A 23,897-nucleotide genomic window follows, 5' to 3' on the forward strand; every position below is an offset into this window, starting at 1 on the left:
CCACAGTAAAATCCATTAATTCATGACTCAGAGTAAGGTGTTGTTTTTTTGTTAACACCTGTTCCTGTCATATGAATAATCTGGAATACTGTATGTGTAGTCTGGAGTCATGTCTGTTTAATATAATCATAAAATCATATTTCATATATTACTGTTCTGTCTGTCCCGTTCAACATCAACACCAGAACTAACTCATCCCACACAGCAACCACAAGAATCTCTTATGAGAGAAGTAAGAACTAATTAAATTAAATTCCAGAGAGGTTCTACACAACAGGACGTGTCTCTGCATGGCGCAATCAGAGCCGGATTCCATCAAACGCCTCCCTCCCAGCGTGTTCACTGAATGACGATATCAATCTTTACGATCTGCAGGTGTGCTCGAGACAAACAGAATCAAAATGCCTTTGATAACTAGTCACATGAAACAGTGGTACAAACACAATGTTCAACATCCTGATCTCACACTTATCCTGTGGCTGAATTCAATATAGTACGAAATAATAAATATTTAATATAATATTAAATTAATTAATATTATAAAATATGCAATATAGTAAAAAATAGTACTGATCATTGAATGAATATCTACACTACCATATAGCCCAGACATTCTGCTTATTTATTTTCCCATCTTATCAATGACTTTATTACTGCAGTTTTTCTCCTGTCAGACTTTCTCTAATTCTTCTCTTCTCTGCTGAAACTGACAATTAGCCCAATTATGTTTAATCTGAGCTAAAGGCTAAAGCTGTTTCCATGTGGGTCAGCCAGACGTGAGTCTTCCTGTAGCAGTTTTTTTCTCCAGTTTCCAAGAGTCTGAGTTTAAAGGTGTAAAAGAAACAGTCCTCACCGCTCTCTGGCTTCACCTGTAATTTCTCTTAAGAAAAGACTTAAGAAAATACTAATTCTCTTAATTAATCATGGGTATGTTTTGGACTTAATATGAAATAAACCAATCAGTGTGTCAGTCATCATTCCCTTTAAGAGGCAGGTGAGCTCTGACTTTGGCGTGTTCGTATCTTAACGTGCGACGCTTTTACATGTCTCAGCAGAGACAGATACTGAGCTGCTTGTTCACACTGTGAAGATACACCAGCAGCTCATTTAAGAGAACAGTAATGTTATTTTATTCTTTATTCTGTTTATTGTTGAGGTAAAAGCTGGATTTGTGCACAGTGCTCCTGCATGGCTAAGATAGGATTGGGCAGTTGACTGTTGTCAGGGTTTTAATCAGTCAGTGGCGCACCTGTGTTTTCCACACGCCAGAAATTTATCCTGAACACACCTCATTTCCAGACCACCACGCCAAACCATCAGTGTAGATTTATTCCTAAACTCAGATGTTATGTTAACAGCACGGGTGGATAGCATGAAAATAGATTGTTGACTGGGTGTAAGATAGCAATGAGCAAACCTTTGAAGAATGTACGATAGGGCCTATAATCATTTGAATAGTTACTTTAAGAGTTCTCTGTGTTTATGTGTCTTTGTTGCAGTAGAGAGTAACAGCAGTAACACCATCTGTTCCAGCAATGCTTTACTACAGACAAAGAATTTAGAAATTCAAGGACCTAAAAAAAAATGTATACACTGGATTTTTTTTTGTACTATTTCCGGCAAAAAGAAAGCGTAAAATGGGGTGTTCTAAAACTTTTGACCGTTACTGTACATATTTAACAACAAAGATACTAATTTAAAGGCTTAAATCCAGCCACTAATAACAGCTAGCAAGGTCTGGTTAGCATGAAGCAGATGAAGTCATGCTAACAGGCTATAGCCACGTGAGAATGGCTGGCAGATGCAACAGTGTTGTTCATTCTTTTGTAAGATAATTGCTGAGGCACTAATGCGCTAATTACTATAAAAGCTAGCAGAAGCCTGGTTAGCATCATGCAGCTCCTGCTAACAGCTCACTGCTGGCTTTCTTCAATCATTAGCCACTTAGCATCCTTGGCTGAGATCTGAAAAACCTTTTTTCATATTAAATCTGATCTTAAAATGAAAAGTTACATATTTTAACAACACAAATACAGTACATATTTAAGGGCTTAGCCACAAAGCCAGTAAAAACAGCTAGCGGGGTCTGGTTAGCATCCTAAAGATGACATCATGGTAAGAGTTCTAAACTACTTTTGTTTTAGGAGAGCGTCGCATGTTAGCATGCTTCACTTACAGAACCAAGCAAAAGTTAGACGCACCTTAAAATCAGGGTTTTTTCAAGATGAAGAACATTTAAAATGATTTAGTAGCACCTTTTGTTTAAATTAAACAGTTTTACTCATCTCTGCTGGATTTTCTCAGTCAGTTTTATGAGGTATAGTCACCTGGAATTCAGGCTTTCAGTTAACAGCTGTGCTGAACTCATCAAGAGTTAATTACTTGAATTTCTTGTCTCTTAATAAAGTGTTTGAGAGCATCAGTTAAAGTAAAGTAGTGAAGAGGTAGAGTTACAGGTATACAGTGAATAGTGAATATTTGAGTAATGTTCTAATCCAGGTTATGAGAAGCAACAACTACTACCATCAAAAACTATATGATGATGAAACTGGCTCTCATCAGGATGTCGGAATGTTCTGTGATGTCACAGAATGTTCTGTAATGTCATGGAATGTTCTCTGATGTCACGGAATGCTCTATGATGTCACGGAATATTCTGTGATGTCTCTTCTGATGTTCTCTCATTTGTTGTATTGTTTATTTTAGTGATTTTCATTATATTAAAATGTTCTGTATTGTAGATTAATACTAAACTCATTCAGACTATTAAGAAAGACATATGGAATTATTTAGAATATGTTTTAAAGTTTAGATTTTTTTAAGTAGCTCCTCTTGCTCAGTTTTACTCATCTCTGCTGGATTTTCTCAGTCAGTTTTATGAGGTAGAGTCTCCTGGAATTCAGGCTTTCAGTGAATATACAGTGAATAGTGAGTAATGTTTGAATTTGAGTAATGTTCTAATCCAGGTTATGAGAAGCAACCACTACTCAAGTAAATAAAGAAAAAAAGAATTTGAAGAACTTTTAAAAAGTATCCTCAAATGCAGTCGCAAAAAAAACATCAAAAATGTTGTGATGATGGAACTGGCACTAATATATCCTTAGCAAAACCCCAAAGCACTTACAGTTGTAATTGCAGCAAATGGTGGCTTTACAAAGTACTGAGGAAGGGAGGGATGAATATATTTGCACGTCACATTTTTCAGATTTTTATATGATAAAAACTTTGAAAACCATGTATCATTTTTGTTACACTTCACACTTATGTGTGCAATACGTTGTGTTTGTCTATCACTTAACATCTCAATAAAATACATTCAAGTTTTTGGTTGTAAAGTAACAAAATGGGGTATGAATACTTTTGCAAGCCACTGTATAGGGGCACAACTCAGATGAGGTCATGCTAACAGGTTCCCACTATCGTTTTACGCTAGTTTTTATGGTTGGTAACGTTAGCTGATGTTGGGTTGATGTATGGAGGTCATTCTTTTTAATCTGGGCAAGTTTACAGAAGCAAATCAAAATACAGGAAGGGTGGTAGTGTTCTGGTCACACCCCACATAGTCCAAGAGCTGCAGCTTTCCACAGAAACCGAGCCGCTCTGAAGTTTAATGATGTGTTAAACCCAACCCAAGAGCTAAATCAGTCACCCGTGCTGAATACAGCCACTGTTTTCACTGCTAATGCGTCACAGTCGCATTCAGATCAGCTCGGTTCATTTTTATATAAACATAAAACAACTCTAAACTGACTGATATACTCATAATATATTTTCTGTTGATAATAAAGATGTGATATTATATTTATCAACAAAAATAATGCAAATGCAAAACTAAACATGCAGTAATGTCTCAGGCAAATTAACCTGTAAATGATTATAGGTATGGTCCTATCTTACACCCTGCACAAAGCATGGCATGATGCTCATTGCTATCTTACACCCAGCCAACAGTCTATTTTCATGTTGTTTAAATAGCAACATTGTATATAAATATATCTACGCTGTTGATCTGCACACAATCTGCAACAAGTAGTATTACAAGGAACACTAACAGTGATCTCAGTGATATGAGCAGAACATCCTGCAGACACATGTGCTGCTGCTTCTTATAGCAGGACTTCCAACTGATAATCAGCCTTAATTGAAAAGCATTCCAAAACACCCTAGAACCCGAGACAATTACTCTAGAACACAAGAACAGAATGCTCGAGAGCATGAAAGCAGAATGCCGTAGAACACAAGACACAATGCTCTAGAACACAAGACAGAAAGTTCAACATAGAAAAGCTGAAAAGCTTTTTCTAGGCAATGTCTCCATCAGATTGTGACAAAAGTGGGTTACTATAAAACACTCTAGAACACAAGAACTGAATGCTCTAGAGCATGGAAGCAGAATGATGTAGACCAAAAAAAGAATACTCTATAACACTAAAACAGAGCACTCAAGAGAATGAAAGCAGAATGTTCTAGAGCACAAGAAGAGAATAAGAAAGAGCATAAAAGTAGAAAACTGTAGAACAAAACAAAACAAAATGCTCTAAAGAACAAGAACAGAATACTATAGAACATAAAAACAGAATGCTCTATAGCGTAGTAGAATGCTGTAAAACAAAACGAAACAGTCTTCTCTAGAACACAAGAACAGAATGCTTCTACAACACAAGTACAGAATGCTGTAGAACAAAAGAAGAGAATTTTCTAGAACACAAGAACAGAATGCTTCTACAACACAAGTACAGAATGCTGTAGAACAAAAGAAGAGAATGTTCTAGAACACAAGAACAGAATGCTCTGGAGCATAAAAGAAGAATGCTGTAGAAAAAAACAGAACAGTCTTCTCTAGAACACAAGAACCGTCTTCTCTAGACCTAAAGAACAGAATGCTTTAGAACAAAAGATCAGAATGTTTTAGAGCACAAGAACAGAATGCTCTAGAACAAAAGAAGAGAATGTTCTAGAACACAAGAACAGAATGCTCTAGAGCATAAAAGAAGAATGCTGTAGAACAAAACAAAACAGTCTTATCTAGAACACAAGAACAGAATGCTCTAGAACACAAAATAAGAAAATGTAAAGAATGAAATGCAGAATGTTGTAGAACAAAACAAAACACAATGTTCTCGCGCATTTCAGATAATGAGACAGAATGCTCAACATTAAGAAGATGAATGCATTTTCTCAGGAATGTCCTTGTTCTTGTCCTGCTCTGTCTCCAGATTTATCACTAATCCAGTATTGATTATGTGAGCAGCTGGAACTCTGCAGCTTCAGCTTCAGCTTCTGCCTATGAGAGTAGAGCTACAGGATCTACAGGTCCAGCTGTAGCAACATCTGTGGGTAAATGTGCTGCAGGATGCCATATGTAACCTGTAGAACCTCCTCCATACTCAACCGTCTCAATCTCATCCTATATCCATTATAGAGGAACCAAGGAACTATATAGAGTCTTTCTTCAATTACAGTACAGTTTATCCCCAATAAACTTGTATTTTATTATCATTTTACTCTAATACTGTATTAACTGTGATATATTGTTATTACATTACAACTACGAGATTCATTCATTTGCAACTACTTCTAACTTCTGGGAGAAACAGCAGTTTCTAGTGTCTGTGATTCTACAGTCTGTGATTCATCTACTGAAGCACTTGTGGACTCATCACAGTGGCATGTGGTGGGCTTTGTCTGGATTGTGGATGAAGTGCAGGCTTAGGGCTAAAGTCAAACATCTCCGCTGATGCTTCTGCGCTGGACTCACCGGCTGAGCCAGATTTAACGGAGCAGCGATGCTGCAGGACGGCGTCTGACGGATGGTGAACTTCAGCTTTGGTGTTTTTGGTTTAACTTTGTTCCCGATTCACAGCGGGGTAATTAAACTCAGCCTCTCGTTTGTGGATTTCTTCAGAAAAGTGCAGTTTGAGCTCGTAATTAAAGCGAGGAACATGTTTCGGCCAGCTGCTGAAAACACAGCCAGCAAATACAGAGCTGAGTGTGTGTTTAGAGGATGATGGGAGGCAGCAGTGTGTCTTTATACTGTGATTCTTACCCCCAAAAAACAGCATGACCAGCTCAAACTAAACTGCACAAAAAACTATTAACAAAAACTAGAAAAAAATGAATGTATATTGAGACGTATATGCTTATATTAATAACAAAATCGACCAGAGCAAAGCATTCTTAGTAAGATTTCGCTTAAAATAAGCAATTGCAGAGTCTCATAATCTTAAAATAAGTAAAATAAGACTTCACTTATTTTTACTTTAATTTGGAAACAAGAATCAGAATAATTTAAATGGTGACTTTTTCTGCTCATCTTAAATTAAATTACTTAAAATAAGGTGAATATTTTAAATAAGACTGAATAAAATAGTTTTAGGAGACTAAAAATATTAACAAGACTTAGGAAAACAAAAAAAATCTTATCAGATAAGAAAATAGGATTTATTGCCTTGTAATTAGATAATTTCACTTGCTAAGGTTTTACTTTTTTTGCAATGCTGACTTAACTAAGGGTCTAAATGTAAGACTTGGGATTTAACTTGAGACTTGACTAGGGGCTTGACTTAGAAACTTTATTGGGACTTAATTTATCAATTGACTAATGAATTGACTTGAGACTTGACCTAGGACTTAACTTAGACGTTAGAGAGTTGACTTAGAACTTGACTTGGGACTTCACTTGAGCTTGAATTTGGACTTGACCTAGGACTTGACTTAAGACTTGACTTAGAACTTGACTTGGGACCTAATTTGGGACTGGACCTAGGACTTGACACAGGACTTGACTAGGGGCTTGACTTAGGACTTGACATAGGATTTGACTTGGGACTTGACCTGGGACTTGACTTGGGACTTGACTTAGGACTTGATTAAGGACCTGACTTGGGGCTTGACTTGGGGCTTGACTTGGGACTTGACTTGGGACTTGACTTAGGACTTGATTAAGGACCTGACTTAGGACTTCACTTGGGGCTTGACTTGGGGCTTGACTTTGGACTTGATTAAGGACCTGACTTGGGGCTTGATTTGAGGCTGGACTTATGATTTGATTTGGGACTTGACTTATGAATTAATTTGGGACTTGATTTAAAACTTGACTTAGGACTTGAGTTGGGACTGTAAAGACTTGCAGCCTAGTGACTTGTTCCCACTTTTGGCCCATCTAAACAGGCTACAATAAGTTTGAAATTTTTGTGAGATTTCCATAAATAATGAGTTCCGGTGATTTAGACATGCAGATTTCTATTATTATTGCTGAATCCAGTTGAAACACTGATTGTTCTGAGCTGTATCTGTGAGTGTGAGTGTGTAGTGTTAGTATGAGTGTGAGTATTTGGTGTTCAGACCTCACACACAGGCTGTTTTATATGAAGAACAATGCGTTCTCCCGTTCCAGAGCTCTGTATAGCCGTCTGCTGATGTTTACAGAACAACAGGTCTAAAATAAGAGCTTGAACTGCTCTGTTTTCTATCAATAAACTTCGTCTCAGATTGTTACTCCTGGCTCCGGAGCTGAAACACCGGGTACTAATGGAGCATGGATTATACACACAGTTGCGTGTGAGTGTGAGTCTGATTGTTTTGGTTATGTTTTACTTTTAGAAAGTCCTAAATCCAAATCTGTATGTATCGAATGTTATTACACCCATATATATACAGCTGTAGAAAAAAATCAGAGACCACTTAAAAATGATGTTTTTTTATTTTACCAAATTGAAAACCTCTGGAATATAATCAAGAGGAAGATGGATGATCACAAGCCATCAAACCAAACTGAACTGCTTGAATCTTTGCACCAGGAGTAAAGCAGCATAAAGTTATCCAAAAGCAGTGTGTAAGACTGGTGGAGGAAAACATGATTCCAAGATGTATGAAAACTGTGATTAAAAACCAGGGTTATTCCACCAAATATTGATTTCTGAACTCTTAAAACTTTATGAATATAAACTTGTTTCCTTTGCATTATTTGAGGTCTGAAAACTCTGCATCTTTTTTTTATTTTCTGCAAATAAATGCTCTAAATAACAATATTTTTATTTGGAATTTGGGAGAATTGTTGTCTGTAGTTTATAAAATTAAACAACAATGTTCATTTTACTCAAACGTATATCTATAAATAGCAAAATCATAGAAACTGATTCAGAAACTGAAGATGCAGAGCTTTCAGACCTCAAATAATGCAAAGAAAACAATCAATATTTGGTGGAATAACCCTGGTTTTTAATCACAGTTTTTATGCATCTTGGCATCATGTTCTCCTCCACCAGTCTTACACACTGCTTTTGGATAACTTTATGCTGCTTTACTCCTGGTGCAAAAACGCTTGGTTTGATGACTTGTGATCATCCATCTTCCTCTTGTTTATATTCCAGAGATTTTCAATTTCGTAAAATAAAAAAAAGAAGAGAGTCTCTACAGGGACGTGTAGTGTGCATAGTGTGTAAATGTTAGTGGTTGTCCTAAAGTTTCCTCCATACACTCCGCTGCAGTGTTCCCGTTAGCTAGCGGTTAGCGCAGGAATGCAGCTGTGGTGGGGAACGCTGCGGTGTCGGATCACGCGTTCCTAAAGACGCCTCAAATAAAGAACCAAACAAACGCATTCTTCCTCCACCCCCAGCCTTACTCTCTAAAAACAGCACATTCCTCCCATCCCAGAAAAAGAGAGAGAGAGAGAGAGAGAGAGGTATATATTTATATGCAGTGGTGTAAAAAAGTATTCGCCGCCTACAGTTTTTGCTTTTTTGTCATACTGATATTTTCTGATTATCAAACAAACTTTAATATCAGACAAAGACAACCTGAATAAATATAAAAAGTACTTTTTAAATGTTGATTTTACTTATTAAAGTTAATAACCTGATAACTGGCAACAAGTCTTTCATATCTCTGTGGAAGAATTTAGTTCCACTCTTTCAATTCTTTACAGAATTGTTTTAATTCAGAAAAATTGGAGGATTTTCCAGCATAAACGTCCTGTTTAAGATCATCCACAGCATCTCAATCAGACTTTAACTAGACCCTCCAAAACCTTTATTTAGTTTTTTTAATCCATTCAGAGGTGAACCTTTTGTTTGTGTGCTTTGGGTCATTGTCCTGCTGCAGAACCCAAGTACTCCTGAGCTTGAGGTCACTAAGGAACAGATGGACGGATTCTGATTCTCCTTCAGGATTTTCTGATAAACAGCAGAATTCCTGCTTCCATCATCTATTATAGCAAGTTCCCAATTCTCCCATGGAGACCATTTTCTCCCAGTCTCTTTATTCTTATTATTGAATCATTAACACTGATCTTAACTGAGGCAATTGAGATCCCGCAGTTCTTTAAATGTAGTTCTGGGTTCTTTTGGGATCTCCTGGATGAGTTCTTCATGCCCTTTTGGAGTAATTTCTTTAGGTCGGCCGGTCACTCCTGGTAAGGTTCACCAGTGTTCAATGTTTTTTTCTCCATTAGTGAATAATAGTGAATCACTGTGGTTCTCTGGAATCCCAAAGCTTTAGAAATTTAGACTTTATAACCTTTTCCACACTGATAGATGATCAATGATTTTTTATCTGTTGTTGAGTTTCTTCAGATGGGGGTATAGTAATAATGTGTTGTTTTTGAGATTTTTTATCTGCTTCATGTTGTCAGACAGATTCTATTTAAGTGATTTATTGATTCTACAGGTCTGGAATCAGTAATCAGGTCTGGTTGTGGTTAGTAGTGAATTTGACACCTCTTCACAAAAGGTTTGGATATTTTTTTTAAAGTGTTTTTATATTTACTCAGGTTAAATTTGTTTAATATTAAAGTTTGTTTGATAATCTTAAAAATATCAGTATGATAAAAATGCAAAAAACAAGGCACAGATTACTAAGTAAGAAAAATTCCTTTTTAATACGCCAATTACTGCACTCAGCATACAGCTATGTGCTGATTACCCAGAATGCCCTGTTCACACCCCCCTGTTCAGGCTCAGTGGGGACGTGTTTGCGGGACGTGAGTGGAAACTATTCCCCCCGCTGCCAAAATCCCTCACCCGGCCTGGAAACCAGCGCTCAGCGCCGTACGCTAATGTGACATCATGCTCTTAGATGGAGAGATAGAAAAGAGGGATGGAAAAGGGGGATGGAAAAGTATGACAGAATTCAGGCTGGAGGAATCCAGCATCGCTATACATCCTATAAAGTGCTGATTTCTTATTTTAATTTTTTTAACATCATCGTTTTTATTATAAAATTACAGTTAAATTAGATTTTTTTTTAACCATCAATCACCATCTGATTTTGCTATTTATAGATTTATGTTTGAGTAAAATGAACATTGTTGTTTTATTCTATAAACTACAGACAACATTTCTCCCAAATTCCTAATAAAATATTGTCATTTAGAGCATTTATTTACAGAAAATGAGAAATGGCTGAAATAACAAAAAAGATGCAGAGCTTTCAGACCTCAAATAATTCAAAGAAAACAAGTTCATATTCATAAAGCTTTAAAAGTTGAGAAATCAATATTTGGTGGAATAAACCTGGTTTTAAATCACAGTTTTCATGCATCTTGGCATCATCTCCTCCACCAGTCTTACACACTGCTTTTGGATAACTTTATGTTGCTTTACTCCTGGTGTAAAAATCAAGTAGTTCAGTTTGGTGGTTTGATGGCTTGTGATCATCCATCTTCCTCTTGATTATATTCCAGATTTCTCAATGTGGGTCAGATCAGATACTTTCACGGCTGTGTGAACGTGCCAAATGTGTTTTTTTTTATCAGATCTGGACCACTTTAATATGTGGTCCTAAATTGAATATGTATCCAGTTCATTAACATGCATTATGAATGTGAATGGTCGAATTGAATTCATCCGTCTTTTTGCTTTTACGCTTTAGCATTAGCATTAGCATTAGCGCTACGTGCTTCTCTCTCGCACCCACACTGCATCTCTTGGTGCAGCTGTGCAGCTATAGCTGCAAAAACAGCAAAAGCAAACCGCCTGTCCTTTTTTCACCTCCTGGACCTGAGCATGAACTTCAGACCAACTGTTTACTGTTTCTCCACTCCAGCAAAAGATGCTCCACATATGAGCTGCTAACAAACTCATCCATTTCCCTTTATAAAGCTACGAGTCTCTCGTCTCTCTAATATGAGGTTATCACTAGTGAAGCCCCAACACCAGGAGTGTAAAGACTAGCACACACCTCCTCCAATACATGTGAAGTCAGACTCCACCTCTTTTTGAACTGCTGCTGATGCAACATTACCGAGTAGCATCACAGCACTAACGCTCGGAGGAAAGCAAGACCAATTGTGCTCTCTCAGGGCTCCGGCAGCTGACAGAAAGCTGCATGACCGGGATTTGAACCAATAATCTTCTGATCACAGTGTGCTGGAGCACTCGGAGCCCCTTGTTTTGTCTTAAAATGTCTTTTAAGGCGTTTTTAGGTTCTGGAATCAGGTTTATTCAGGCAACAGTTTGGCGTGGAGTTTGAGGAGTTTATTGGTGTTTTAAACGCAGGATAACAATGCTCTGTAAATAGTAAAGGGTAACTGCAGTGTAAAATCTCTGGCGCCCCGGCTCTAACTCCCACTTTCATCCTCCAGCGCTGTCTGGAGTTTGTCCTGAGATAGGCAGCTCCCGCAGCAGAACAGCAGAGGCATGCTGGTGTTAAACGGTGATGTTGTGTAACGGAGCTGATCCAGCTATTAAAACAGCCCTTCCAGCGTTTGGACGGCTGTGGATTTGGATCTGCTCTGACTGTGTTTGTGTACAGCCTGTATAAATAGAGCAGGCGGTGGCTATAAACTCCAGATACAAAATACCAGTTATATACATTCTTAAAAATGAAGAAACTATAGAAAAAACACTCATGCACAGCAAAAATTCTCTTTTCTCTTATTTTTTTTTCTGATAAGAATCGTTGTCTTATTAAGCATTGTACGAATAAGATTTGGACCTTATTTTAAGTAATTAACTAATTTAAACCAGTGGTTGTTGCTTGATTAATGTCTTAATTCATTATTTATGATATATTTTTTAAGACATCTTACTAAGTGCTGTACTGTTTTATTAATTGGGATAAGTTTAGTTTATGAACAACAATTCTGCCCTTTTTTAGAGCATTAGTCCAAACCAACTTTTGTTGTATTGTAATCTGTACACTTGTCCAGTAATGATTTGGTTTCACACTTTCATCATTATTGCCATTCCAGATGTTGTGCCAAATTCTGCCCTCTACCAGAACCTTACTCCCTTCAACTATAGGTGCATCCTTTGGACTGACGAGACAAAAGTGGAAATTTTTGGAAGGTATGTGTTCCGTAACATCGGGTGTAAAACTATAAAACACATAATTTCAGTAAAACATAATCGTACTGAACGTAGTAAAACATGGTGGTGGTAGTGTGTGTGTTTGTGTTTGTGTGTGATTATTCTGGAGCTGCTGGATAACTTGCTGTAATTGATGATGGAAGCAAGAATTTTGCTGTTTACCAAACAATCCTGAAGGAGAATATCCGGCCATCTTTTTGTGACCTCAAGCCCAGGAGTACTTGGATTCTGCAGCAGGAAAATGACCCAAAGCACACAAACATGTACTGTACATGTACAGTAAGTGTTATTCTACAGTTACAGTAGATACAGAATCACCAGCACTGTAATCTGTTGTACCCATACTGGTGCATGATGCTCCGGCACATCGCCAAAGCGGAGTTGAATTTTGGCACAACACCTCTTCTTTTTCTTCTTCTATTGTTCAATGGGTGACGATAGCCTGACTCAATGTCCCATAATTTGTCAGAAAGTCGGAAAAAATATAGAAAGTAAAGCGTTTTCACACTGCAGGCCAACCAGCCAATGTTTCATCTGATCCAGATCAAGATCACCTCTTTAGGTTGAAGCAAAATTAGATTATTTGGCAGTTTCAATGCATTTCGGGGCCTCAAGAAAAATTGAATTTTTTGCCGGATGCAGGACTGACAAACCTGGCTGGCTGGTTACTGTTTAGCAGTAACTAGTGGGAGGTGCCCCATTGAGGTGGATTCTGATAACAGCATCATTGTACTTTCCTGCATTGATTGTCACAGAATTTAAAAGGGTGCTCAGACAGCTTGTCATCGATTAATAGCCCGTCATTGTCTAGGGGCCCCAGGACAGCTTGGGGCCCGAGGAATTTGATTGGTTGCTTGCCTTGTTGCAATGGGATCCACTCAAATCCCTACAGTACTGCTTTAAAATCTGGTAGAAATCATTTCCTTGACAGTAAAGACAGTTCAATGAGTTCAAGCTCTGTGTCACTACTAGCTCGACCAACAGTGAAGCTACAGCACAGGGGTTTCCGATAAAGTGGCCAGGGAATACAGACGCAGTTTGTAATTTATTGATCCGCGGCTCCCCACATGACTATACCCCTCAATTGTGCGTATGCGTAATCCAGATTCTTTCCAGAAAGCTCTGTGGACACAGCGAGTAAACACTGCTGCAGCTCAAGCGGAAAAATTGTTTAATAATATGTTTATATTGCATGAAAAGCTCCAAGGCTGTGCGTGCTGTCGTTTACTAGCCGCATTAAAACTCATCTGTCTTCAGTAGAGCGTCCCACCGCTCTACTGTAAGAATGCAGGGCTTAGATCTTCCCTTTAAGGCCTGATACCGACAGCAGAGTCAACTTCAGCTGATCTGAGGTCAGATGCACCCATAGCACTGTGAGTTATGAACTCCTATTTCATTAAAACAGTGAAACAAGCCAGGAAATTACGTGGAAAATTAAGATTTTCAATCTAATCCATATTGATTATTGTACAGTATGTAGCAACTAACATAGTGTCCCATGACTTTTGCCAAGTGCCATAGAAGCTACAGGTGCATCTCAAAAAAATAGAATATCCATAAAAAGTGACTTTATTTTAGTAATTCAGTTCAAATTGTGGAACTTATATATTATATAAATGTATTACACACAGAGTGATTTATTTTATTTCTATTTTGTTATTGTATTGTTGATGATTATGGATTACAGCCAATAAAAACCCCAAAAATCAGTCTCTCAGAAAATTTTAATATTATATATAAGACCTATTTGTAAATCCACATCTCCATAAAAGTAACACAGTGGATCAACACCAGCAGATGATCAGCATGTCTCTCCAAACCATCACTGATCATCAGTAAATTTTACATTTCATTTGTAAATCAAGGGAGCAGAGTCTGGAGGAAGATGATGGTTAAAGAGGATGTGTAAGAAGTTTTTCTTATTTAAAATCTAGATTTTTCGAGATTATTAGGACCAAACTAGTTTAAAAACTAAACTCATATGTACAGGAAGCTGGTTTTGTGAACCTTATTTTGTGAGCTTATTTTATCATTTATTTATTTATTCATTTTTTGATATTTGGGATCAAAAGGACCCAAATACTCCAAACAAAATTATTTGCTTTCTACAGTAAGTGAATAAACTAGCTTTACATATAAAATTGGATGAAACTGGATAAAATTGGCCCATGTTTCAGTCAGGACTGGCTGTAGAAACCTTTGACTGGGATTCCCGACACCTTGTCTTTTTAATCATTTGAGTATAATGTTGCCCTGTGAGCACTAGATGGAAGAGGCAGTGTCTTTGCAATGTCTCTATATGAGGACACAGCTTCTTTTAAGAGGTTAAACCTCAGGCATTATTCTATAGTTTGATTTTGAAGTGCATAAATCACCTTGACCAGACCAAAAATAGCTCTCTGAGACCTTCAGTAATGACATGGCTCTTTTTCTATTTGGAATACAGCCCCTTTGAATTAGCTCTGCGGCCCACTTGTTAAAAACCAGTACTCTAGCCTCATTCATGCAATATCAGCAGTGTATGAAATAATTTGAGCACTCAGAGTGCTGGGGTGAGTTTACTGGGCTGGAGTGTGATAAGTGTGGTAAGTATGGGGTTGTGTCGATGATTTAATCATCAGTTTTTAGTGCAGTGATTAGCCTGATAAGCCTTAACGTTGTCTTAAAGAGCCTAATCACAGCCAGCACTCTACAATAGTCTACAATAGTAAGAATAGTGTAGATGCAGTTCAGTCTGCAAAGAGTTTTAAAAAGATCTCAGAACTATTAGAAATCAGTCGTGAACCTGTAGAAAAAAATAACGTCCAAATACAACACCTGATAACATGAACCAGATCAGTTTCAGCCCAAGATCAGCAAACCACAAGAAGAGTGAAGAATCTTTCAGCAACGTACAGATATTATATCATATACAATATATCGTGACACAGAAATATCATGATATTAAAAATCCATATTGTGATAATAGGGCTGTTCTGTCTTAAAAGTAGTCTATTATTTACTGTGAAGCTTTAGGTGTATTTATTGTATAGTTGTTTTAGTTTGCAGTTTATATGCATGCACTAAATATTCTGCAATATTATTTGCTGCATTATATTATTTTATGCTATATTATTTATTTTGCCACATTATGATTATGCTGTTATACTATTATACTATATTCCTGAAATGAATGAATTATTTTAGTTTTCCTATATCGCCAAGTATATAATTATCGCAAAAATACCCTGAAATATCGTGATATTATTTTAGAGCCATATTGCCCACCCCTAGTACAGATACAGGTTTCACCACAACATACAGCATCTACCATCAGAAACAGACCAAACACAGAAGGTGCTTTTCTGGTTTAGTTATGGCAATATAAAATTATCAATATAAGTTGATATAGAGTAAGAGAGAGAGAGAGAGAGAGAGAGCTGTAGATTGGTAGAGTGGTAGAGAGAGAAACAGGTAGGGAGTGATAGATATATAAATGTAAGAGAGAGAAAGAGATGTAGAGGTAGAGAGTGGTATAGATAGATAGATAGATGGATAGATAGATAGATAGATAGATAGATAGATAGATAGATAGATAGATAGATAGATAGATAGATAGATAGATAGATAGATAGAGAACAGGCATTGAGAAAGTGAGAGAGAAAGACAGAGCCATAGAGAGAAAAAGAGGGAAAGAGAGAGAGAGAAAGAGAGAGAGAGATAGAAGAAAGGAAGTGACAGAAATTCCGTCCGCCAAGACAAAAATAACTGTCTTTTCCTGCTTCTTGTGTGAGCAGGACCCTCAGGGCCAGCATCCCCCCACCACTCTCCCCTCAGACTGGATCAGAACATCTGAATCACTGCAGGGTTTAAACTGTATCTCTCACACTGACACTGTACACTCAGAACCAGAAACAACACACAACACTCTACCTGTATCATCATAATACTATACTCCTCTGAAACAAATAAGAGAGCGCTTAAAAATTATGAGTTTCTTTGATTTTACCAAATTGAAAACCTCTGGAATATAATCAAGAGGAAGATGGATGATCAAAAGCCATCAAACCAAACTGAACTGCTTGAATTTTTGCACCAGGAGTAAAGCAGCATAAAGTTATCCAAAAGCAGTGTGTAAGACTGGTGGAGGAGAACATGATGCCAAGATGCATGAAAACTGTGATTGAAAAACAGGGTTATTCCACCAAATATTGATTTCTGAACTCTTAAAACTTTATGAATATAAACTTTTTTTTCTTTGCATTATTTGAGGTCTGAAAGCTCTGCATCTTTTTTGTTATTTCAGTCATTTCTCATTTTCTGCAAATAAATGCTCTAAATGACAATATTTTTATTTGGAATTTGGGAGAAATGTTGTCTGTAGTTTATAGAATAAAACAACAATGTTCATTTTACTCAAACATAAACCTATAAATAGCAAAATCACAGTGTGTGTGTGTGTGTGTGTGTTAGGGTGTGGTGGAGGGTCTTACCGTGTGTTTGGGGGTCCTGCTGATGCTCACAGCTCTTCTCTACCCAGACTGGAGGAGGACCAGCACAGCCAGACGCCTGTGTGAGAGTGAGAGTGTGTGTGAGAGAGTGTGAGTGAATGAGAGAGTGTGTGAGAGTAAGCTGGGCGATACTGTGAGTCACATGGCTCCGCCCCTCTGTAACAGCCCTTCTGTCACTGTGTCATCTGTCTCTCTCTCTCTCTCTCTCTCTCTCTCTCTCTCTCTCTCTCTCTCTCTGTCTCACACACACACACACACACACACACTTCATTACGTCCTTCATCATTATGATATACAGGACAAGATACTGAAGAACATCCTTAGAAACTCCAATAAAAGGATATAAATGGTCCACAGTCTTTACAAACAGCTTTATAAACATCATTACATTCTATTGGACCCTTTATTTAAATGACTTCTTTGAGGAACCCAGTAGAAGGAACCCAAGAAGTTCTTACAGGTGCCTAATCTGAGAGCACTTAAGCCGTATCCAGACGGGATTAGTTTCTCAGGGGGTTCTGGGGTATTTTTCTCTTTTATATGGGGTCCTCTGTGATTTTATTCCTGTCCAGAAAGACCATGTTCCTGTTTTTCCGTGGTCCTCCGGTAATTTTAGGATTTTAGAATCTCTGAGTTCCGTCTCCTCGCGTTTAATAAAATAGCTATTTGTCCACTGTCGCGCACCGTAATTACACTTTGGGTGGGCGTTTCCATGGAGATCCACTTTAAAAACACAACAGCGAGTGGAAATGGAGGAGCTACTGAACGCCTGAATGTCATGTGACTGAGAAAAAAGCCTAAAAACTCACTGGTCCTCCTGTTTTTTTTCAATTGCAGTCCGGATGCAGGAGTTTTATCACTGAGTAGAAGTGTAAAATATTTTTCACATTTTTCTACCTGAGAAACTAATCCCGTCCGGATAGTGCTTTGGGAACATTCTTGGAGGAGCCTGTAGAGGTTCTTCCGATAGCTACTACTCAGTCAATACCGTAATATAATGCAGTACAGTTAAAATGCATAAACTGATGCAGTTATAATTAATATAACAATAGACCTCACCACAGTGTCACCGCTAGTTGAGTTTAGTTTCAGATAGTTTCAGATTAAAAATAAATTAATAGATATTATACACTGAAAAAAAAGACTTTGGAACAATTTAAAGGATAACTCAACTCAAATTGCTAATTTGAAAAATGCAAAAAAAAAAAAGGGAGGGGTAGTTTGGGAGGGGCACTGGTTGATGTATGGGTTTAGGGGCGGGGCTGGAGGGAGAGCTGATTGGGCTGAGCAGTGTGCCTTTGATAACGGTGAGATGCAGATGGTTAGACGTCAGCAGGGGGGCGGTATTATTTATTATTTTTTCTCAAATTATATTTAGCAATGAGTTGAAATCAGAAGTTGTAAATCAATATTAATTGAAAACTTTCAAACAAAGTTAAACGATTTTTTATTCTTTATTAATATGTTAATATAATATAGGGTGCACCAATACTATACAATAACTTATTATATAAGTAATATACCTAAAACTACAATATAAACATAGTTACAAAAACTCTTGTTTACAAATAAAGTAACTAACACAGTGTAATTAATATGTCATCAAATGAGCATCTATTATGCTGTTCATCTTTTTTTTTTTTTTTTTTAGCTTTTTTAGAAACGTTAGGAGAAAGGATCAGACGACTAACATCTATTAAACTGATATGAGCTTCCTGTTTATAAAAGCACTGGCGACATCTACAGACACTTTAACAGCATTACAACCAGAGACAATCATATTCTCTAAAAAAATAATAATTAAAACACAAAATTGTGTTTTAACAATTGGAAAAAAAAAACTGTAAAACACAGTTGAGTGTGTGTACAGGTGCAACTAAATAAATAGAATATCATTGAAAAGTTACTTTACTTCAGTAATTCAGTTGAAAATGTGAAACTCATATATTATATAGATGTATTAAACACAGAGTGATCTATTTTAAGCCTTTATTTATTTTATTGTTGATTATAATTATGGCTTACAGACAATAAAAAACAAAAAAATCATTGTCTCAGAAAATTTGAATATTATATAATAAGTCCAATTGGTACTTTTAACTGTGTGGGCAGCGTATCCTGCTGGAAAATGAAATCCACATCTCCATAAAAGTAGTCACTGTGGACTGTGTGTCTCTCCACTCTTCCTCCAGACTCTGATCCCTTGATTTACTTTAAATGAAATGTAAAATGTACTGATGATCAGTGATGGTTTGGAGAGACATGCTGATCATCTGCTGGTGTTGATCCACTGTGTTTTATTATCAAGTCTAAACTCAGTGCAGTTTTGTTTTCACACAAAATCTTACAGCACTTCATGCTTCCCTCTGCTACTGACAACTTTTATAGAGATGTGGATTTCATTTTCCAGCAGGACTTGGCACACTGCCCACACTGCTAAAAATACCAATTGGTCTTACTGTATATAATATTCTTTTTCATTGGTTGTAAGCCAAAATCATTAACAATAAAATAAATAAACGCTTAAAATAGATCACTCTGTGTTTAATACATCTATATAATATATGATTTTTACATTTTCAAATGAATTACTGAAATAAAGTTACTTTTCAGTGATATTCTTATTTTTTTCTTAGAACACTAACTAGTCGCTTCCTATATAGTGCAGTAGGGAGCGGTTTGGGACGCGCCCTGGTGTCTCCGGGCCTGTAGGGGCAGTAGACTGGCCAGTGATCAGGCAGGAACAGAGATCCGGAGAGGAGGAGTGGTGTGTTTTGGAGCTGTTTATACTGAAATCGAGCTGTAAGTTTAATTTTATTCACTTTATTCAGTAATAATACTATATATTACATTAATTCGCTGCTGTACTGCAGATCCTGCAGGCGGGCAGGGGCTGATATAGCCGGGTTTACAGAGCGGAGCCTCTCAGTACACTGCAGCTCTATTCATTTATCTTATATTTATTATTATATATCATATTTATACATTGGTATTAAACAGTTTGGGCACCATTGACTATTTTCATTATTTTCCATTATAGATAATGTATTTGTGTGAATTAGCAATTTCAGATAAATATAACGTTATCATATAACAGATGAACACAGTGATATTTGAGAAGTAAAATGAAGTTTATAGGATTTACAGAAAGTGTGCAATAATTCTTTAAACTAAATTAGGCAGATGCATAAATTTAAGGCACCCCAACATTAAAAATGACAATTATTTAAAAGATTCTCCCTTTGCAGAAATAACAGCCTCAAAACTCTTCCTATAGCTTCCAGTAAGAGTCTGGTTGAAGCTTCTTGTTGAAGGTATTTTGATCATTCTTCTTTACTAAAACATCTGAACAGCCCCCTTTAAATCACATCACAGATTTTTAATAAAAGGCTTTTTCTGCATTACTCTTCTATACAGCCTCTCCTCGTGCAAAGTGCGATGCACAGTGACACTATTATCTGCAGCAAATGCTTAGGGGAGTTTTAAATAGCCTCTTATGCTTGTATGTGCATTTGAAGACAGCTTGCCTGTCATGATAATTACATTATTGACTTAAACTTTGTTTAATAAACACTTTTAATTTTAAATAGTCCGATGTTAAGTAGTGTTTTTATTTTACCTGCTTGCTGGAGTTGTATTTTTTGTTTACGTGAATCATTGTGACCTCGGAGACCACAATTGATTTTTTTCCAGATATCTAGAAAGAAAACACAAGGAGCAATAAGTGTAAACTAGAGAGATAACTAATGTTAGCAGCGGGCTAGCTGACATACTAATGTTACTGTGGAGAGAACTAACCTTAGCAACAAGCTAACTAACCTTAGCAACGAGCTAGCTAACCTTAGCAACGAGCTAGCTAGCTGTAGCAACGGGCTAGCTAAAATACTAACGTTACTGGGAAGAAAACTAAAGCTAGTGACGAGCGAGCTAACCTTAGTGACAAGCTAGTTACACACTAATGTTACCAGGGAGAGAACTAACTTTAGCAACGAGCTAGCTAACCTTAGCAACGAGCTAGCTAAAATACTAATGTTACTAGGAACAGAACTAAAGCTAGTGAAGAGCTAGCTAACCTTAGTGACAAGCTAGTTACACACTAATGTTACCAGGGAGAGAACTAAACTTATCAACAAGCTAACTAACCTTAGCAATGAGCTAGCTAGCTGTAGCAATGGGCTAGCTAGAATACTAATGTTACTGGGAAACAGAATTAAGCTAGTGAAGAGCTAGCTAACCTTAGCAACGAGCTAACTAATATTAACAACAAGCTCGCTAGCTGTAGCAATGGGCTAGCTTAAATATTAATGTTACTGGGAAGAGAACTAAACCTTAGTAACGAGTAAGCTAACCTTAGTGACAAGCTAGTTACACACTTATGTTACTGGGGAGAGAACTAACCTTAGTAACGAGCTAGCTAACCTTAGAAATGAGCTAGCTTACCTTAGTAACGAGCTAGCTAACCTTAGTAACGAGTAAGCTAACCTTAGTGACAAGCTAGTTACACACTGTTAATGGGGAGAGAACCAACCTTAGCAACAAGCTAACTAACCTTAGCAACGAGCTAGCTAGCTGTAGCAACAGGCTAGCTAAAATACTAATGTTACTGGGAAGAGAACTAAAGCTAATGACGAGCTAGCTAACCTTAGTGACAAGCTAGTTACACACTAATGTTACTGGGGAGAGAACTAACAAGCTAGCTGACCTTAGTAACGAGCTAGCTAACCTTAGTAACGAACTAGCTAACCTTAGTAACGAGCTAGCTAACCTTAGTAATGAGCTAGCTTACCTAAATAACGAGCTAGCTAACCTTAGTAACGAGCTAGTTACACACTAATGTTACCAGGGAGAGAACTAACCTAAGTAAAGCTTAAGATAACTAAAGCTAGTGATGAGCTTACTAACCTTAGCGATCAGCTAGCTAAAATACTCCCTTTAGAAGTACTTAAGCTAGTGACGAGCTAACTAACACACTAATGTTACTGGAAAGAGAACTTAAGCTTGTGATGAGCTAACTAACTTTAGCGATGAGCTAGCTAACCTTAGTGATGAGCTAGCTAACCTTAGCAACGAGCTAACTAACACACTAATGTTACTGGGAAGAGAACTAAAGCTAATGACGAGCTAGCTAACCTTAGCAACGAGTTAACTAACACACTAATGTTACTGGGAAGAGAACTAAAGCTAGTGACGAGCTAGCTAACCCTCTGTATTTCTGTGCGGGCATTTGCAATAGTTATCATATTGCAATAGTTTCTAGGACTATATATCGACCAATTATTATTATTTTTTGTCGTGTCAGGACTGGAAGACAGAATGTAAATTAAATTTTTGTTTTTTGTTATTCACAGGCGTCCTGTTCCATCATGAGCGTCCCGGACTACATGCAGTGTGCAGAAGATCACCAGACGGTGCTGGTGGTGGTGCAGCCGGTGGGCATCGTGCCGGAGGACCAGTTCTTTCGTATTTATAAGCGGATCTCAAGCGTGAACCAGGTGACGGTGCGCGACTCCCAGAGAGCGCTCTTCATCCGCTACCGTCACCACTACCCACCGGAGAACAACGAGTGGGGCGACTTCCAGACGCACCGTAAGGTGGTGGGTCTGATCTCGGTCACCAGCTGCTCCACGGCTAAAGAATGGCCTCAGACGTCCGAGCGCTTCCACGGGCAGAAGGAGCTGTTCGGCTCCACACTGTACGACTCGCGCCTGCTGGTGTTCGGCCTGCAGGGGGAGATCGCCGAGCAGCAGCGCACCGACGTGGCCTTCTACCCCAGCTACGACGACTGCCCTGACGTGGAGAAGAGGGTGGAGGACTTCGTGGAGTCCATCTTCATCGTGCTGGAGTCTAAGAGACTGGACCGGGCCACTGATAAATCCGGTGATAAAATCCCGCTCCTGTGTGTTCCCTTCGAGAAGAAGGACTTCGTTGGGTTGGACACGGACAGCAGGTGAGTTTGGCTCTGGAGCTACACCTGTTTACACCTGATAAAGATCCATGATCACCTGAAGAGGCAGAAAAGTTAATTTAAATAGAGTTATTCTTCAGAGTGGGTATGGTGTGAAATTTTCATATACAACAATAACACTGAAAGTTTTTTTAATAATGGGTACTGTTTAGTAATGGCTATCTAGATGGGATTAGTTTCTCAGGGAGTTCTGTGGTAATTTTCTCTTTTATTGTGGTTCCTCTGTGATTTTATTCCCGTCTAGAACGATCATGTACGTGTTTTTCTCAGACGTCCTCTGAGAAAATTACAGACTGAATTATCTACTGTTTTTCTCTGAACTCCGTGGTCCTTCGGTAATTTTAGTCCCGTGCAGATCCACATCTCTGAGTTACGTCTGCTCACGTTTAATAAAATAGATATTTGTCCACTGCCGCACACCGTGATTACACTTTAGACTCGTGTTTCCATGGAGATCCGTGTTAAAAACACTGTTTTTTCAATTGCAGTCTGGACACAAGAGTTTTATCACTGAGTAGAAGTGTGAAATATGTTTTACAGACGTCCCCCTGAGAAACCAATCTCTAAGGGATTCCTAGTATTTTGTGGAAGTCAGTCATTAATAATGATAAAATGGTTCTGCACTTTTAGATGAATAATATGTCTGATTTATTTGATGGAAATAAGAATAAAATCAGTATGAAAAGTTCATTCCATATCTCTTCCAGCTGCTCCAGTCTGTGTTTTCGGTTCTCCTGTTTCCTGTTTTTAAGTTGTTCTCCTTTTCTCTGGTTTGTGGTGTTTTATTTGTCTCTGTTTCTTTTCTCCATACTGTCCTGTGAGTCTGTTGTTGGGTGTGAAAAGGTGAGCTGGTAGTTCAGTCCACTCTTAGATCAACCCACCAACCTCCAAAGCACCAACATCCTCCTTCCTTTTAGCCTCTGAGTTAGTTTTAGCCTCTGGTCCAGCATCGCACTCCCTCTGATCTGTGTATTGTTATTCATTTTAGTGTCTTGTCATTTTAGTGTCTTTTAGCCTCAGAAGTAGTTTCTAGTCTGGATCAAGTGTTTTCTTTTATGCTTAACTTTAGCTTTTAGCCCCTGAGGTAGATTTTTAGTCTGGATCAAGTCTTCACGTTTCTGTCTAGCTTTAGCT

General features: G+C 37.8%; 3 protein-coding genes across 4 annotated transcripts in view; 2 read left to right on the forward strand and 1 right to left on the reverse strand.

Annotated features, from left to right (window-relative positions):
- The window catches only part of fhl3b (four and a half LIM domains 3b), a 47,844-nt gene extending 27,408 nt beyond the window's left edge, over positions 1–20,436 (reverse strand). Inside the window, exons 1-2 of the mRNA XM_049472939.1 lie at positions 20,418–20,436; positions 16,781–16,856 (exon numbers count right to left, since the gene is read on the reverse strand). The gene's annotated coding sequence lies outside the window, so the exon portion shown is untranslated. The remainder of the gene's footprint in view (positions 1–16,780; positions 16,857–20,417) is intronic.
- eva1bb (eva-1 homolog Bb (C. elegans)) overlaps positions 1–23,897 on the forward strand; it is a 519,072-nt gene that overhangs the window by 232,459 nt on the left and 262,716 nt on the right. The window lies entirely within an intron of this gene.
- LOC125788965 (trafficking protein particle complex subunit 9-like) overlaps positions 19,521–23,897 on the forward strand; it is a 294,345-nt gene continuing 289,968 nt past the window's right edge. For both annotated transcript variants that reach the window (XM_049472933.1, XM_049472934.1), the window contains exons 1-2: positions 19,521–19,600; positions 22,147–22,745. In XM_049472933.1, the coding sequence (XP_049328890.1) occupies positions 22,162–22,745 (584 nt within the window). In that variant the 5' untranslated portion in view covers positions 19,521–19,600; positions 22,147–22,161. The remainder of the gene's footprint in view (positions 19,601–22,146; positions 22,746–23,897) is intronic.

This window comes from Astyanax mexicanus, unplaced genomic scaffold (genome assembly GCF_023375975.1).
Source record: "Astyanax mexicanus isolate ESR-SI-001 unplaced genomic scaffold, AstMex3_surface scaffold_31, whole genome shotgun sequence".
In the NCBI taxonomy this organism is placed as follows: Eukaryota; Metazoa; Chordata; class Actinopteri; order Characiformes; family Acestrorhamphidae; genus Astyanax; species Astyanax mexicanus.